Here is a 17628-nt window from a genome sequence, read left to right as displayed (position 1 = left end):
TGAAATATGCGATTCAAAGTCTGTTTTCCTGCCATAATCCATCGTCTGCGGCTTGCGGAAGTCTTGGGTATCCTAAGGATTTCCTTTATCTTTCTGTAAATTTCAAATAGAAATAGCGAATTTATATTTGATTATTTTGTATATAAACATTGAAATTACCTATCGTTGTTGTTCAATCAATGACTGTGGAGAAATACACTGAAAACTGAACTCTCAACCGGCTAAAATGCAATCAACCAACTAAATACGCCATCTTGAAAACCTACTAATTTTCACATCTGCTAATCACATGACCATTATCGGATAACCTACATGGCTTTTGTTCATATACAATTTACAGTCTTAACCCATAAATATGATGAGGTATTATAATTAGCTTTATGTACTTTTTAAATGAATTGTAATGGATACACATAACATTGATATGATTACGATTATCCTAAATGTATGTGACGTTATTAATACTTTTTATGATATTTATTGGTTCAGTGTAGATCACTGGGCGTTAATGGGTTCCAACGATTGAAGTCCCAATCTCGGTATCAACACACAAAAACTGGGTTATTTAGAAAATCTCCAATGACGCACGAAAACGAATTAATTAGGCTTGGGTCTTTGCAAATTACTGCCTAGAAAAAAAAAACAGAAACCATTCCGGCGTCGTGAAATTCCAATTCGCTTGGTTGAGCTTTACGAAGCGTAATCCGTTAAGGAATCGTTCAAATTTCAAAACGAAAAGTTCCTCGTTATGACTGATATACTAACTCACAAAATCTTGCTGAATAACTGTGCGTTAACTGTTGCAGGCGGCTGTTTGGGCTCCTCATTGGCATTTTTATTACGTTTTATATTCAAGTAAAGTATTGTAGAACACATCATTATTTGATTCTTTTTTTTTGCGTTCACAGGGAATCGGAAGACACGATGCTGTTCCTGATGAAGGAAATCTACTCCAGCATGGGCGTGCAGAGCGACAGTCAAATCCCGCAGCAATCAATGACGATCGAAAGGCCACGGGTCGTGAGCCCTGCGCCAGCGCCGTCAACCGCCGGCAACTTCAGTCTGTTTCCCCAGCAGCCGACCACGAGTGCAGGAGCGACGACGGGGATGTCGGGTACGACAGGAAGTTGCAGTCGATAGAGAAGCTGCTTGATGCGAATGAGTGTGTATGTATTTTTTACCAACCTATTGATACGTGTTTTTAATATCATTAATATGTTATATCGTGTACAATTATTATTAAACGAGTGACAATTCCTGTCTGTAGTCTTTAATTAAAGAATTCTTATTTACTTTTTCTGATGTGAGATAGTTTTGGGATAGAGTAAATGGAAGTGTGTGTGAAGACGGTATCGGTGGGGATAAATTTTCTGAAAAATATATTTGTTTTCGAAACAGACACCTCTAATGAAAGAGTCATTATCGGTACTTACATGGAACGTGTTTGGTTATTGCAATTGTTAAGAGTTTAGAATGACGTTACCTAGATTGAAATATTTGTTACGGTTAACATGCATTTAGAAAATTATTTCCTTTACAATTGTTTTACGACAAATATCCATATGATGGCTATTGCATTTGTCATGGATGGGACAATATTACGCAAAAAGTAGTCAATGTGTAGTTCGTGCGCCGATCACTACGAATAAATTTCAAAATAGAATGATTTTTATGTGATTTTAAAAACGAAAAATCTGTTACTGAAAACATTATTCGACGCCATAATTAAAAGAACTTCGGTAGATTGTCCTTAACCGGTACCATCTTTTTGAATGAAATTGGCAGCAAGAATGCTCATCAATTGAACGTTTTCAAGATCGTTTTAAAAAAGGCGAAAAGAAAAATTAGTTTGTAGGGAATTTTCAATAATTATTATTTAATAAAAAAAACGATGTCCACTAACTGCTATACACATAGGTACAGATCGTCCCCTTGATGCTACAACTAGATAACTCGAAATTTGAAAATTTTGACTTCAATATGGCAAAAAAATATTCTCAATTAGATCTGCATTATATCCGCAGTTCACTCGCGTGTGGTTAAAAATACATAAGTTGAAGTTTATTTTCCATTCATATTCTCTGCGATTAATGATCACCTTGTAAAATAGTAATATTTTCAAAGTTGCACATCTCAAAATTTTGATTTTTGAGTTATCTAGTTGTAGCATTAAGGGGACGAGATGCAATTTATTTAAAAAAAAACATGCATAGCTAGCCCAAATAGCCTGTAAGATATAATATGTAAGATCAACTATAAGATCTCCTGTTGTTTGCAATCGCTAAAACAATTCGAACTTTCCATCGGCAATTTTATTCATTATTCACAAACCAATTTTTTTACATGCGATAACTCAAATCGCCAACCCAATTGACTTGGTCTCGACGTTGCTGCCGTATCTGGCAACCACCGGATCGACCTCCTCCCGGACAAACTCCAACACTTGATCCGCCGCGCGACCGGTGAACGTCTTCGGGTCCAGAATGTTGTCCAAATCGCCCAAAATCGGCGCAAAATAGGCATCGGCCCGGATGCGCTCCACCAAATCATTGTCCTTGCCGTGCTGCTTGACCTGGGCTCCGGCTTCGTGCGACAGCACACGGATCTTCTCGTGGCAAATCTGGCGATCACCACCGGCCTTCACCATGGCCATGATCACGTTTTCGGTGGACATGAACGGAAGCTCCTGAGCGATGTTGCGCTCGATTACCTTCGGATAGACCACCAATCCTTGGGAGATGTTGAGCAGCGTGAGAAGACAAGCGTCCGCCGATAGGAACGCTTCCGAAAGGGTTAGGCGACGATTCGCCGAATCGTCCAATGTCCGCTCCAGCCACTGGACTGCCAAAGTGTTGGCGGCACTGGCGTGAAGAGTGATCAGATGTCTCGCCAAAGCGCAGCATCGTTCCGAACGCATCGGATTGCGCTTGTAGGCCATCGCGGAGCTTCCGATTTGAGTTTTTTCAAAAGGTTCTTCGACTTCCTTACGGGAAGCCAGGAGACGTAAGTCCGAGCACATTTTGTGAACCGTGGCTCCCAAACTGGACAATGCGGAGACAATCTCCAGATCAACTTTTCGGGTATAGGTTTGCCCAGTTACGGCATAGTATTTCTCGAACCCAGCAAGGTTAGTAACCTTCTGGTCCAGCTGTCTGACTTTATCTCCATCGCCGGCAAACAGCTGCAAGAAAGATGCTTGCGTCCCGGTGGTTCCTTTAACGCCTCGGAAGCGCAAGTTGTCTCGGCAGTTTCTAAGGGCACGTTCGTCCATCAGAAGGTCTTGAACCCACAGGGTGCACCGTTTGCCAACGGTGGTCAGCTGTGCCGGCTGCAAATGGGTGAATCCCAGCGTTGGCAGATCCCGGTATTCGACGGCAAACTCCGACAACCGCTTGATGACTCCCACCAGTTTGGGTAGAAGGGAATCCAGGCCACCTTTAAGCACCAGCAGATCGGTATTGTCGCCAACGTAGCACGAAGTGGCGCCCAGATGGATGATTGGAGCCGCCAGTGGGCACTGCTTGGCGAACACATGGACGTGGGCCATCACGTCGTGTCGCGTAAGCTTTTCCTCTTCGGCGGCCGCCGGGAAATCGATGTCCTCGATGTGAGCTTCCATCTCGGCGATCTGGGCATCGCTGATTTCCAAACCAAGTTCCTGGAAAAGGAATAAGATTGCCATTGTAATTTGTAAATCAATTTGAGATGGATTTAACTTGTTATTGGCATTACGTTGGACAGATACCACTTTTTAGCTTAGTGTTCTATGAGCACCGCAACAGAGTTCTGTTTGATCTTTCGACCTTGACGCTTGCTTTTGCCGGAGCGAGCGACGAGGGCAGGATCAAACATGTCGCGCGTCGTTCTAGTAAGTGAAAAAGTGGCGTGATCGGGGAGTTCGGTTGGAGTAAGTGAAAAAGTGCCGCGATCGGTTAGTTCTGTTTGATCTTTCGACCTTGACGCTTGCTTTTGCCGGAGCGAGCGACGAGGGCAGGATCAAACATGTCGCGCGTCGATCTCGTAAGTGAAAAAGTGTCGTGATCGGGGAGTTCGGTTGGAGTAAGTGAAAAAGTGCCGCGATCGGTTAGTTCTGTTTGATCTTTCGACCTTGACGCTTGCTTTTGCCGGAGCGAGCGACGAGGGCAGGATCAAACATGTCGCGCGTCGTTCTAGTAAGTGAAAAAGTGGCGTGATCGGGGAGTTCGGTTGGAGTAAGTGAAAAAGTGCCGCGATCGGTTAGTTCTGTTTGATCTTTCGACCTTGACGCTTGCTTTTGCCGGAGCGAGCGACGAGGGCAGGATCAAACATGTCGCGCGTCGATCTCGTAAGTGAAAAAGTGGCGTGATCGGGGAGTTCGGTTGGAGTAAGTGAAAAAGTGCCGCGATCGGTTAGTTCTGTTTGATCTTTCGACCTTGACGCTTGCTTTTGCCGGAGCGAGCGACGAGGGCAGGATCAAACATGTCGCGCGTCGATCTCGTAAGTGAAAAAGTGGCGTGATCGGGGAGTTCGGTTGGAGTAAGTGAAAAAGTGCCGCGATCGGTTAGTTCTGTTTGATCTTTCGACCTTGACGCTTGCTTTTGCCGGAGCGAGCGACGAGGGCAGGATCAAACATGTCGCGCGTCGTTCTAGTAAGTGAAAAAGTGGCGTGATCGGGGAGTTCGGTTGGAGTAAGTGAAAAAGTGCCGCGATCGGTTAGTTCTGTTTGATCTTTCGACCTTGACGCTTGCTTTTGCCGGAGCGAGCGACGAGGGCAGGATCAAACATGTCGCGCGTCGATCTCGTAAGTGAAAAAGTGGCGTGATCGGGGAGTTCGGTTGGAGTAAGTGAAAAAGTGCCGCGATCGGTTAGTTCTGTTTGATCTTTCGACCTTGACGCTTGCTTTTGCCGGAGCGAGCGACGAGGGCAGGATCAAACATGTCGCGCGTCGTTCTAGTAAGTGAAAAAGTGGCGTGATCGGGGAGTTCGGTTGGAGTAAGTGAAAAAGTGCCGCGATCGGTTAGTTCTGTTTGATCTTTCGACCTTGACGCTTGCTTTTGCCGGAGCGAGCGACGAGGGCAGGATCAAACATGTCGCGCGTCGATCTCGTAAGTGAAAAAGTGGCGTGATCGGGGAGTTCGGTTGGAGTAAGTGAAAAAGTGCCGCGATCGGTTAGTTCTGTTTGATCTTTCGACCTTGACGCTTGCTTTTGCCGGAGCGAGCGACGAGGGCAGGATCAAACATGTCGCGCGTCGTTCTAGTAAGTGAAAAAGTGGCGTGATCGGGGAGTTCGGTTGGAGTAAGTGAAAAAGTGCCGCGATCGGTTAGTTCTGTTTGATCTTTCGACCTTGACGCTTGCTTTTGCCGGAGCGAGCGACGAGGGCAGGATCAAACATGTCGCGCGTCGATCTCGTAAGTGAAAAAGTGGCGTGATCGGGGAGTTCGGTTGGAGTAAGTGAAAAAGTGCCGCGATCGGTTAGTTCTGTTTGATCTTTCGACCTTGACGCTTGCTTTTGCCGGAGCGAGCGACGAGGGCAGGATCAAACATGTCGCGCGTCGTTCTAGTAAGTGAAAAAGTGGCGTGATCGGGGAGTTCGGTTGGAGTAAGTGAAAAAGTGCCGCGATCGGTTAGTTCTGTTTGATCTTTCGACCTTGACGCTTGCTTTTGCCGGAGCGAGCGACGAGGGCAGGATCAAACATGTCGCGCGTCGTTCTAGTAAGTGAAAAAGTGGCGTGATCGGGGAGTTCGGTTGGAGTAAGTGAAAAAGTGCCGCGATCGGTTAGTTCTGTTTGATCTTTCGACCTTGACGCTTGCTTTTGCCGGAGCGAGCGACGAGGGCAGGATCAAACATGTCGCGCGTCGATCTCGTAAGTGAAAAAGTGGCGTGATCGGGGAGTTCGGTTGGAGTAAGTGAAAAAGTGCCGCGATCGGTTAGTTCTGTTTGATCTTTCGACCTTGACGCTTGCTTTTGCCGGAGCGAGCGACGAGGGCAGGATCAAACATGTCGCGCGTCGATCTCGTAAGTGAAAAAGTGGCGTGATCGGGGAGTTCGGTTGGAGTAAGTGAAAAAGTGCCGCGATCGGTTAGTTCTGTTTGATCTTTCGACCTTGACGCTTGCTTTTGCCGGAGCGAGCGACGAGGGCAGGATCAAACATGTCGCGCGTCGTTCTAGTAAGTGAAAAAGTGGCGTGATCGGGGAGTTCGGTTGGAGTAAGTGAAAAAGTGCCGCGATCGGTTAGTTCTGTTTGATCTTTCGACCTTGACGCTTGCTTTTGCCGGAGCGAGCGACGAGGGCAGGATCAAACATGTCGCGCGTCGATCTCGTAAGTGAAAAAGTGGCGTGATCGGGGAGTTCGGTTGGAGTAAGTGAAAAAGTGCCGCGATCGGTTAGTTCTGTTTGATCTTTCGACCTTGACGCTTGCTTTTGCCGGAGCGAGCGACGAGGGCAGGATCAAACATGTCGCGCGTCGTTCTAGTAAGTGAAAAAGTGGCGTGATCGGGGAGTTCGGTTGGAGTAAGTGAAAAAGTGCCGCGATCGGTTAGTTCTGTTTGATCTTTCGACCTTGACGCTTGCTTTTGCCGGAGCGAGCGACGAGGGCAGGATCAAACATGTCGCGCGTCGTTCTAGTAAGTGAAAAAGTGGCGTGATCGGGGAGTTCGGTTGGAGTAAGTGAAAAAGTGCCGCGATCGGTTAGTTCTGTTTGATCTTTCGACCTTGACGCTTGCTTTTGCCGGAGCGAGCGACGAGGGCAGGATCAAACATGTCGCGCGTCGATCTCGTAAGTGAAAAAGTGGCGTGATCGGGGAGTTCGGTTGGAGTAAGTGAAAAAGTGCCGCGATCGGTTAGTTCTGTTTGATCTTTCGACCTTGACGCTTGCTTTTGCCGGAGCGAGCGACGAGGGCAGGGTCAAACATGTCGCGCGTCGTTCTAGTAAGTGAAAAAGTGGCGTGATCGGGGAGTTCGGTTGGAGTAAGTGAAAAAGTGCCGCGATCGGTTAGTTCTGTTTGATCTTTCGACCTTGACGCTTGCTTTTGCCGGAGCGAGCGACGAGGGCAGGATCAAACATGTCGCGCGTCGATCTCGTAAGTGAAAAAGTGGCGTGATCGGGGAGTTCGGTTGGAGTAAGTTAAAAAGTGCCGCGATCGGTTCGTTCATGTTGATCTTTCGACGACCTTGACGCTTGCTCCTGGGCAGTGCGTCAAGAAAGCCCGAGCTGTCGTCCGTGTTTTTTTTTTCGGGTCGCGCGCCTATTTTTTTATTTTTTTTTTCTTAGTGCTAGCCGAGCAAACGAGTGAAGCTGAAAGTGGATTGTGGCTGCTCAGTCAAGGATAACGGATCAATTGGTGAGCTCGTTTCATGCTACTATTTCTAATCTATAAAATATGTATGACTGCACATTTAATCGTTACAATGGTGGGATGTAAATATGATGTTTCAACAAACTATGGATGGTTCGTCACTGTGAGTGTCGACACAAACTCATTCATGATTTATTTATGTTTAACATTTTTTTTTTTCAGAACACCCCTTATATACCTTTTTTTTTGTAATCAAAAAAAACTTTGAATGGTTCGACACTACAAGTGTAGACTTGCGAAAGGTTCACTTTATTCAACAAACTTTGGATGGTACGCCACTGTAAGTGTCGGCATAAGAATAAGAGTGTTCTATGATGTCCCAACCAATTGAGTCTTTTGTTTCGTTTCAAATGAGTAAAATATAATAACACATGCTTTCGTACTGACAGCTGTAGGAATGTTACATTTAGGTATTTGTTCAACAAACTTTGAATGGTTCGTCACCTCAAGTGTCGGCATAATTTTCCTCTACATAGAAATTATATGAACAATTATATTTACGTATAAGCATGTATATATCTCACAAATCATTGTTTATTATGGTCTAATCGCTTATCAAAGTGAATCCTTTGACCCAACGATCCTCCCCATTAACAAACATCCCTCCCAGTAACCTTTGTGGAGATGCAGAGGCAAACACGGTCTCCAAATAGCAAAGGTTACACACTAACATTCCTTCCCTCAATCCCACCTGACTGCAAGGACGTGGCCGGCGCCGTTGTTGACCTTGTGTAAATAGAGGCACTGAATTATGCACACTGAAGAAGATTATGGCCAATCCCAGCTGAACTTCTAGTTGATTCTTTGTGCATTTTCACTGACTTCGGTCAATCACGGAATAGCAACCATTGATATGTGTAGTCAGTCTAAGCTAAGCTAAGCTAAGCTAAGCTAGTGTTCTATGAGCACCGCAACAGTTATTAACTGAGAGCTTTCTTTGCCAAAGTTGCTATTTTTTGCATTCGTATATCTTGTGGCAGATTCGATGATCCTCTATGGCCATGGAAGTCAAGGAAATTTCCATTACGAAAAGATCCTGGATCGACTGGGTATCAAACTTAAACACCTTTAGCATGGCTTTGATTTCTAGTCGCAGAGGTTACCATTAGACTAAGGAAGGCCCGACAATGATGTTCAGAATTTTGTAAGAATTTTACTCAGAATACTGTTACTAATCCATAAAGAACGAAATCCTTTAAGTACTATTAGAAAATCGTGTTAAGATTTATGTAAGAATCATATCCAGATTGTTGTAAATATCTTGGCTACGATTTGCGAGAATATAGCCCAGAATTACATAAGTGAACATCTTTATTCTGTGAGAATTGTATCTAAGGATCCACAAAAATCTCGTTGAAGACTCATTATACAATCCTAATTTGGAATTCATAAGAATGCTGTACTAGTTATACGCAACAAGTTGCAGAAGGATTATTTTTACAACACGAGTTGTATATTTGTCTAAGGAGACTTGTCGAGTTGGATAATTACGACGAGTGCTGTAAAAATTGAGTTTTGTAACGAGTTGCGTACATTATATTTTGCCGGTAGGGATTGCTCATCAAACCTTCCGGTCCGCCTCATAGTTACGTACTATTTGGTGCTGGGTGTAGTTCTTGTTTTTCCAGCTGTATTGAAAAGCATGAGCCATAGTCTTTGGCATACAATCGGATCTTTCTTTAGCAGAAAAGAACCGAAATGTCTATCGACGACCGGTGATTGCTAGCAGATATAGTGGAGAGCTTGTCTTGAAACGTTCATCGCTTCAAGCTAGTTGAAAAACCGTGGACGTACCATATTTGACGCAATTAAGAAAATTCTAAATTCAAACACTTGTCAAATCGTCTAAATCTGTCCGATTTTGTTGAAATTCGAACTTATGCTAGCTCAACTATTATAGAATTAGGGAAAAATCAGTAAAAAAATATCAAAAGTTTTTTTCTTCATGTTTTATTGACTTTTTGTGGAACACATTAGGTTCCTTAATTGACGCATCAATTCTTCAATGTGCCTAATTTGACGCACTATGTTCCTTATTTGACGCACTTACAAATAATTGCTTAAGTTCAAAATATACAAGAGTTTCAGTATTCAATAGTTTAATTAATTGAAAAAAGCGCTTTAGAGTGGACATAAAAGTTAGAACCTTTGGAAAAAGTTTTGAATGACGTCATCTGGTAGTACTTTTGCAATGCGTTTAGTTAGTGTAGAAAATAAAACCGGCGATTGAGTTCAATCCATAGTTAAGCATTATTGTTTAGTTTAAATTATTTTCGTCGTGATATCAAACAAGGGAAAAGTTTAAAAACTACGTTGCGCTTCTTCTTCTTTCTGGCGTTACGTCCTCACTGGGACAGAGCTTGCTTCTCAGCTTAGTGTTCTTATGAGCACTTCCACAGTTATTAACTAACTGAGAACTTACTATGCCTATGACCATTTCTGCATGCGTATATCGTGTGGCAGGTACGAAGATACTCTATGCCCTGGGAAGTCGAGAAAATTTCCAACCCGAAAAGATCCTCGACTGGTGGGATTCAAACCCACGACCCTCAGTTTGGTCTTGCTGAATAGCTGCGCGTTTACCGCTACGGCTATCTGGGCCCCGCTGGTACGTTGCGCTGGTACGGGGAAGGTAGTTGCTAAAATAAGGACAAATTGGTCAAAAACTAGAACGAAAACAACCGGTTCCGAAAATGGCCGTTTAAGAATCTTCGTTACTTATAACACGTGAACTACGCCTACTAGTCCCATGTTCTATGTCACCCTTATGGACCGCGGGACAAATATGCGTTGAACCAACGGCAGTATGGGCCTCGAAATAGATCGAGATCCATATATGGGGTCATACATTAAATACGTCATGTTATTAGGGGGAAGGAGGTGTTCTGCAAGATGTGACGAATCATACAAGTTTTTTGAAGGCTCAATATAAAAAGTGTAACGTAGGGCGGGGTTTTTGTAGAAAATTGTAGGTTTTTGTGACACGTATCTCACGGACACCCCCTATTGTACAAATTATACGAAACCAACCATTGAACCTACACCTCACCTCCTGACGCATTTATTGAAGCTTCCTTGAAACATTAGGATACGTTCATAAACCGCGATAAATTGTACAATTTTCAACCCCTCTCAACCTTGGCCACACTTATTTTATGAAAAGTGCGAATATTTTGTATGAATCGTTGCGTTTCTCTGAACCTCCCTTTTTTTCCTAAAAACGTGTCGTAATCTTTGGATGACCCTTTACATGTGATTACATAAAGCATTGGGTTGTTCTGCGGACGGATTTTTTGATTGCAAGCACCATAAATATTTCTTTTCCTATTTTCGATTCGACAAAACATGCTGAACAAAATAGCAAATAATTAGGAACATTGTGTGCCTAACTTGACGCACAAGATTTTCATGCAAAAATATGTCTTAATCCTTCAAAATAGACAAATTTCGACGTCAATTCATGAATAATAGAATATTATTGACCATTGTTGATGATATTGCTGTAAAACAGCACAATATTTTCATGAAAATTGATTAACAATATTAAGCACATTTACTAAGGAATGAAAAAAATGACGCACTTGTCGGATGCATTTTTAAATAATTTTTATTTTTTGCCTAGGGTAAATGATGGCTTCGGCAGCCTGAGGATATTTTCGGCAGCACTAACTTATCGTCCTTGTTTAAATTTATTTATGGAAAAAGAGTTAACTTCAATGTACTCAACATATTCCTTGAACTATAACCTTCCATGTAAATCACATCTTTCACAAAAATATTATATAACATGGGTTTTATCATTAAATCAGATAAATGCTTACGAAATTATAGTCATTCGTGAGCTGCCGAATAAAACAACGCAAGAACAGCTTACAAAAACTCACCACTTTGAAAGGTCCAATTCTCAGCTCCAATGCCAATTTTTTCACACAAGCTACGCACCGATCACTTATGCACTATTGAACTTTTGATTTGTATGTAAAGCACTCGAAAATACTTAATTTTTATGCTTTAAATCACAAATTGAAATTAATGCACTTTGATTTCCTCGGCAATCAATTTTTATTACTGGACTAGGTTGCCAGAAAACCATATTCAATTGCGGTGTATTTATTATTCACGATTTAAATTCACCGAAGAAATAGAACACAACTAATTAATTTATTAGAATTAGCCAACAAAGCATGCATTGGTAACAATTGAGCCTTTTAATACTTTCTCATTAGTAGATTGTAGGGCATAATCTTCAATATACTGAGAAACATATAAAATATACGTCTTTTAATAGTTAAACTATTTTGGCAACACTCCTGTTGTTCTACAGGCAATCAGAGGATAATGTTTTTGTGTCAAGTCAGTAAGTAAATTGATTTGCAAAGGGCCTATTCTGATTTTCTCATACACTGAGAATAATAGGAACGCAAATCAATTTTACTGGCAAAGTTTGGATTTTGATCCGAATGGATCGAACAATATTCATAAACCAGAAAAAAAAATCGTGGAACATTGAAAACAAATGTGCAAGTACCGTCGTTGGGGGTGAGATTTGGCCAAAAATGCGTAAGTCCTCATTTATTTTTGAACAAATTTCGCAATTTGACTTGATGCGTTCGGCTAAAAATATATATATATATTCTCATTGCAAAAATATATTTCACGGATGCCTCAGGCAGGCATCAAAATTATCAGATAAACGATGATACTATCATCTATCTGATAGACAACTGATACTACCAGTTCAGCCAGATGATACTATCACTTCTTGTCCATCCTGATAGTATCACTGAGAGAATGGTTGCTATCAGAGATAGAGGATAGAGTGATGATATCCCAAAAAATTCTTATGATGATACTATCAGTACAACATCTCTCAAATAACAATGATAGAGGTTCTATCTTTATCAAATGATAATAATAGAATAAAAATTGTTGGACAATGGGTATAGAAAATTAACTAAATTCCATATTTAGCAATCCAATGTGGCGGCTTCAGGAGTGTAAGAATTGTTTGAAACCCATGCAATATGGGTATTTTTGGAACGGGCACGATGAGGATATGACTAAAATCGATATCCGACGCCATTTTGAAATCCAATATGGCGGCCCCCGGATTAGTAAAATTGTTGAAAACCCATGCAATATGAGCATTTTCGGAACGGGCGCGACGAGGGGATGGCGAAAATCGATGTTCGACGGCATTTTGAAATCCAAGATAACGGCCTCCGGATTAGTAAAACCATACCTCGATATAACGTAACCTCTTCATAACGTAACTCAATATAACATGAACAAAAATATGATTTATGAATGATTCATGATTTCCGTTATCCCCTCATCGTGCCCGTTCCAAAAATACCCATATTGAATGGGTTTCAATGATTTTACTAAACTGGAGGATGCCAGGCCCGTACCGAAAATACCCATATTGCATAGGTTTTCAGCGATTTTCCTTAACCGGAGGCCGCCATCTTGGATTTCAAAATGGCGTCGGACATCAATTTTCGTCAGCCCCTCATCGTGCCCGTACAGGAAATACCCATATTGCATGGGTTTTCAATGAATTTACCAAACCGGAGGCCGCCATCTTAGATTTCAAAATGGTGTCGCACATCGATTTCCGTCATCCCCTCGTCGCGCCCGTTTCGAAAATACCCATATTGCATGGGTTTTCAATAAGTTTACCAAACCGGAGGCCGCCATCTTGGATTTCAAAATAGCGTCGGACATTGATTTCCGTCATCCCCTCATCGTGCCCGTTCCGAAAATACCCATATTGCATGGGTTTTTAACGATTTTCCTTAACTGGAGTTCGCCATCTTGGATTTCAAAATGGCATCGGACATCGATTGCCGTCATTCTCTCGTCGTGCCCGTCCCGAAAATATCCATGAGAACATACCTTGATTTATTTTTATTGGCTTTTTCCCATAATGCGCAAGATTTTGGTTTCAGTATTTGTATCAATGATAGGAAAGATAGGGATAGCTATAGAATTTTGCAAATAGTATATTTTTCCCCCAAAAATAGATGATGAAGATATGCTTGATCCAACAGTGATAAAAAATGCTGATATTATCTCCATCCGTCTATCAATTGATAGAGATAATATAGTCTATCTTCTATTCATCATTTTTCAAGAAGTGATAGTTCCCTATCACTACCCATAGTGATAGTATCATTTGATAGTATCAAAAGATAGACGTGATAATGGTAAATGAGAGGGATGAATTTGAAGCCTGTTACCTGGAATCGAACCAAGAACCTTGTGATCGATAGGCTTGTGCGCACTCCCCTCGTCTATCGGGTTTATGGACAAAAGGACAAAAGGACTAAAGGTCGAAAATGATATGCTTGGTGGGAATTTTTTCCTTCTTTGAAAAAAGATTTTCGAGCTTTTGTCTCCCCTTTTTTGTTCTTCGACCTTTTGTCATTTCGACCTTTTGTATTTCGACCTTCTGTCCTTTCGACCTTTTGTCATTGATTCCGTCTATCGACGCCTTGATGTGGGGTGATGCAAAAACAATAAATAAAGCTTTCGTATTGCAATCGTTCCATCTTTCTTAAGGCAAAATGTATGAATTTCTATAGTCCAGATCGCCGCATGTAGAATTGATAGGCAATAAGAACAAATCAAGAGAATCGTGTTCGACCATTCCCCCCTCCGCAACGAAAAAGTAAATTTTGAGTTTGAGCCGCAACGTTTGAGCCTGGACGGCGCCTAAGTCTGCACAAATTTAGTGGCGTTGTGTATTCAATATGACTCTCAGCTATTCTATTTATAACTGCAATGCTGTTCTCAGTGTAGTCTGTGTTTTTCTGCTTTGGCCCTTTCAACGAGTAGAACATAATGAGTGACGTTCAATTTCAGGCATTGTCAACAAATACGAAAAGTTACCAATACATAACCTAGTTTTTGTACATTTTTGGATTGCCCAAGAGAACAATTTTGTTGCCGACAATAGTAATTGCATTGCCGATAAAAGAACAAGTGCCTCGTGACTTTGGTGAGGAAAATTAGACGATTTAGAGAACAAAATAGTGTTTTGTGCATAATAATTAATAAATTAAGTGTGCTCAAGTGTAGTTCAGGTGTCTCCTGTTAATTGTTGTGCTTTGTTGTTTTGTATAATTGCCTTCCTAAAAGTTCAACTGCTTAAGCTGCCGAGAATACGTAAGTTCCCCTATTATTAATCAAAAATAAACTTTTTTTCATTGAAATCTTTCAATAACATGTAAATTAGATTAAGGAATAAATTTTCGAATGCTGTTCTTAACTAGATTTAATTTATAATAAAATTAATTAGAAAATGCGTCAAGTTTGGACCCGCGTCAAATATGGTACGTTCACGGTACACTGATTGCCTGTCGATCAGAGCAGAACTAGGCATAGATCGTATACATACATCTGAATTTACATGTCTCCGATGTATTACATCGTTCCAGGTGGGAGTTATCTGATATGTGAATATGGTACCATAACAGAATTTTCCATCTGAACGAAGTGATAAATCATAATATTCCGCAAACTGTATCACACATCTACAGAATGTATTGCGTGATGTTAAGACACAGCAGAGTATTGGGTACATAGGACCAAGTCCCTGCCGGGTGGCGCGAAACTGATGAGCGATAGGCAATAGAATCAACAACACTGCCATAAGGGATAGTAAGCATAGGATAGGAGGCAAATCAACATCCCAAGATCAAATTTTTTATTACAACCCAATGTAGGTATTATTAAATTAGGCTGTAGAAAATGATAAATATCTGATCACTTAGGAATGTGTTGCAAGGTAATAAATGCTCGTATTCGAATACACATGTATAAATTGTTAAAATTGCCGAATCATACGCGGAATTTATTAAACGGATCATGAAATTAGGACTGAAATCATAATGATGATACATTATCAACTTTCCTTTCGTCGTGCTATTTTTACCGTCAAACTGATTGGTTTTATTAGTTTTACATCAAACTGATTGGTTTCCCACTACATACACCAATACAACAGCACGAAAACTGAAGTATTATAATCGCGCGTTGAAACTTATTCAATATCCATATATTACACTAATAGTGAATTCTTGTATATAGCTGGTATAAATAACAGAATCATCAACTTCTTAAACATTCTTTAACTGAAAACAGGATGCTTGTTTTATCAAACATGCTCAATCTGCACCTAAAATCTCGGATCCAAATAGTTTTCTAAATAAAAATTGTGTCTAAATAAAACGTGTAGGCCAACAAAACATAATTGAGTAGGCGTTTACAAGTTACTTAGAGACTTGAAAGCACATGGAAAGCAGTTTAAATTAATCTATTAGTAGATCAACACTAATGCTCATATTCTTATATTCTCATTTCATCATGGTCCTCATTGCTCGAGCGGAGACGAACACCCTGGAGATGGAAAAAATCGACAGCGCTACGATAAGGAAACGTAACAGATGAGAAACTATCGATACATTTATCAATTATAAAACCCCGTTTTAATGTTAACACTTTGTTTCTGTTTTTTTCGTTTCAGCAATCAAACAACCGAACCAACTCTACTATCTTTTCATTTCTTCTTCGTTATACTTATAGTCCCTCTGGCACTGAACCGAGTGGCGCGCCTTCCGCTTTCTTACTGGTGCTGTCTTTCCTGTACATTTGGCATAGTGTCGGTGGTGTACTGTATTTGCTATACAACGCGCTACTTTCGATATTGTGCTTGGCGTGTGGGGAGGCAGTACTAGTGGTGAAGCGGAGGGCGCCATTCAGTTTAGTGCCAGAGGGACTATATCTATTTAATGTATCTGAAGCTTGTGGGACCGCTTTAATTCCGGCGCCTGCTTGTGGAAGATCCCGGTGTGCTAAACGGTATAGGACATGTTAACGGGGGAGGCTTGGTAGGTCCTCACCCAGCCCGTGTCTAGATTGGCGGATAATTGTCTGCCAGGGTGTGGATTGAGCAATTACAATTACAAAGTTGCGTACATTATATTTTGCCATTTCTCATCTTAATAGACTGTTTTTCAACACGCCAATCTGTCATGAAACGGCCTACTTTCCTGCACTGAAGTATGCAGTGTGGGAATAGTCATTACGCAATTGAAACCAGTGATGTAATGATTCATTACGCAACGCTTTCTCATTACGAAACTGGTTTGAGTTGCGTAATGAATCATAACAACATTTTTCGGAAATTATTAAATAATGGTGAATGCATTCCGCTATAATTTCTGATACCCTCAAGTGGTCTCTACGAAATCGCAAAAAATGTACGTAACTCGTTGCAGAACTCGATTTTTACAGCACTCGTCGTAATTATCCTACTCGGCAAGCCTTGTAGGATACATTTACGACTCGTGCTGTAAAAATCATCATTCTGCAACTTGTTCCGTAAACTACTGTTGAAATTAATAGTAGGCAGTTATTTTAAAATGCTATCAGAACACATTTAATCTACAATCTTTACCTTTTGTGCCTTGGCCAGGATGATCCATAGCTTGCGCCAGGTGGAGAATTTATTCTGCTCGCTGAACAGATACTGCATCTCCTTGCTGGCATAGCGAGTGCTCAGCGGCGAACGGTACCCACGGAATTCCGGATTGAATTCGGTCATTTTTGCTTCCGTTTCTCAAATGATAACTTAACACTCACACGGGGTTTGATTTTCAGTGCTCTGTCCGAGCGAACGCGTTGGTGACTGAAAAGAAATGACCGCCTGATTAATCAATCCCTGTTGCTTGTTTACTACCGAAACTCATAACATCGATGAGGATGAGAGTGTTATGGCGATACGTTGCTGGGCATGAAATGGAAGCCTTGAAATCAAATAGAAAAATCGCTCACCCTTCGAAGATAAGAATCCGATGACGACAGGAAGGCTTGGTATTATTTTACTACTCGTTAACACAAACTTGAAACTGTAACAAACATATTTTTGCAAGGAAAGTAAAATTTAATAGAACTCGTCTCAACTAGGTAATGGAGATTGACACTCTAAAAGAACCGGCTAACAAAACTAATAACAAAACCTTGAAGAAGGATGGTTTGGTGATTACGAAACAATTATCCTAATACACCTAAACTGTTTAAAATCGTATACAAACTGGAAATTCAATGGTAATCTCAACACGTATTTCTATATCAATTGCATAATCCGTGGCCTCATTTATGGAACGACCAACAACCACGTGCGAGTTGAAGTGGTATAGTCATACGATAAGCACCAGTTCAATGTGATGGTTTTAAATCTTTCGACGTAAAAATACATGCAAGCTATATCGACATTCAACTGCCAA

At 41.3% G+C, this 17628-nt stretch overlaps 2 protein-coding genes and 1 long non-coding RNA gene across 5 annotated transcripts in view; 1 reads left to right on the top strand and 2 right to left on the bottom strand.

Annotated features, from left to right (window-relative positions):
* Positions 1–1870, top strand: part of LOC5564210 — a 209711-nt gene extending 207841 nt beyond the window's left edge. For all 3 annotated transcript variants that reach the window (XM_021838484.1, XM_021838483.1, XM_021838485.1), the window contains exon 5: positions 909–1870. In XM_021838484.1, coding sequence (XP_021694176.1) covers positions 909–1140 — 232 coding nt within the window. In that variant the 3' untranslated portion in view covers positions 1141–1870. The remainder of the gene's footprint in view (positions 1–908) is intronic.
* LOC110674244 lies at positions 29–319 on the bottom strand. The gene is made up of 2 exons (XR_002498759.1): positions 160–319; positions 29–93 (listed from the first exon to the last, which is right to left on the bottom strand). It is a non-coding gene; the product is annotated as an uncharacterized LOC110674244 (long non-coding RNA).
* A 24-nt stretch (positions 1871–1894) lies between the features above and the next one.
* On the bottom strand, positions 1895–17406 carry LOC23687388 (adenylosuccinate lyase). Its single transcript, XM_021838489.1, has 3 exons — positions 17177–17406; positions 16800–17030; positions 1895–3658 (listed from the first exon to the last, which is right to left on the bottom strand). The coding sequence occupies exons 2-3, from the start codon at positions 16944–16946 to the stop codon at positions 2354–2356; spliced, it is 1452 nt and encodes a 483-aa protein (XP_021694181.1). The 5' UTR covers positions 16947–17030; positions 17177–17406; the 3' UTR covers positions 1895–2353.
* Positions 17407–17628: the final 222 nt, after the last annotated feature.

The sequence above is a fragment of the Aedes aegypti genome, chromosome 1 (genome assembly GCF_002204515.2).
Source record: "Aedes aegypti strain LVP_AGWG chromosome 1, AaegL5.0 Primary Assembly, whole genome shotgun sequence".
Lineage (NCBI taxonomy): Eukaryota > Metazoa > Arthropoda > Insecta > Diptera > Culicidae > Aedes > Aedes aegypti.
The sequence above is the reverse complement of the archived record's forward strand: the minus strand, read 5'-3'. Positions and strand labels throughout refer to the sequence as shown.

What these genes read in the sequence shown, in the direction of transcription:
- LOC23687388 (XM_021838489.1), bottom strand. Translation starts at nt 16,946, where the DNA reads ATGACCGAATTCAATCCGGAATTCCGTGGGTACCGTTCGCCGCTGAGC. An exon ending in TCCTGGCCAAGGCACAAAAG is followed by an intron (nt 3,659 to 16,799) that starts GTAAAGATTGTA and finishes TTCCTTTTCCAG; the next exon opens with GAACTTGGTTTGGAAATCAG.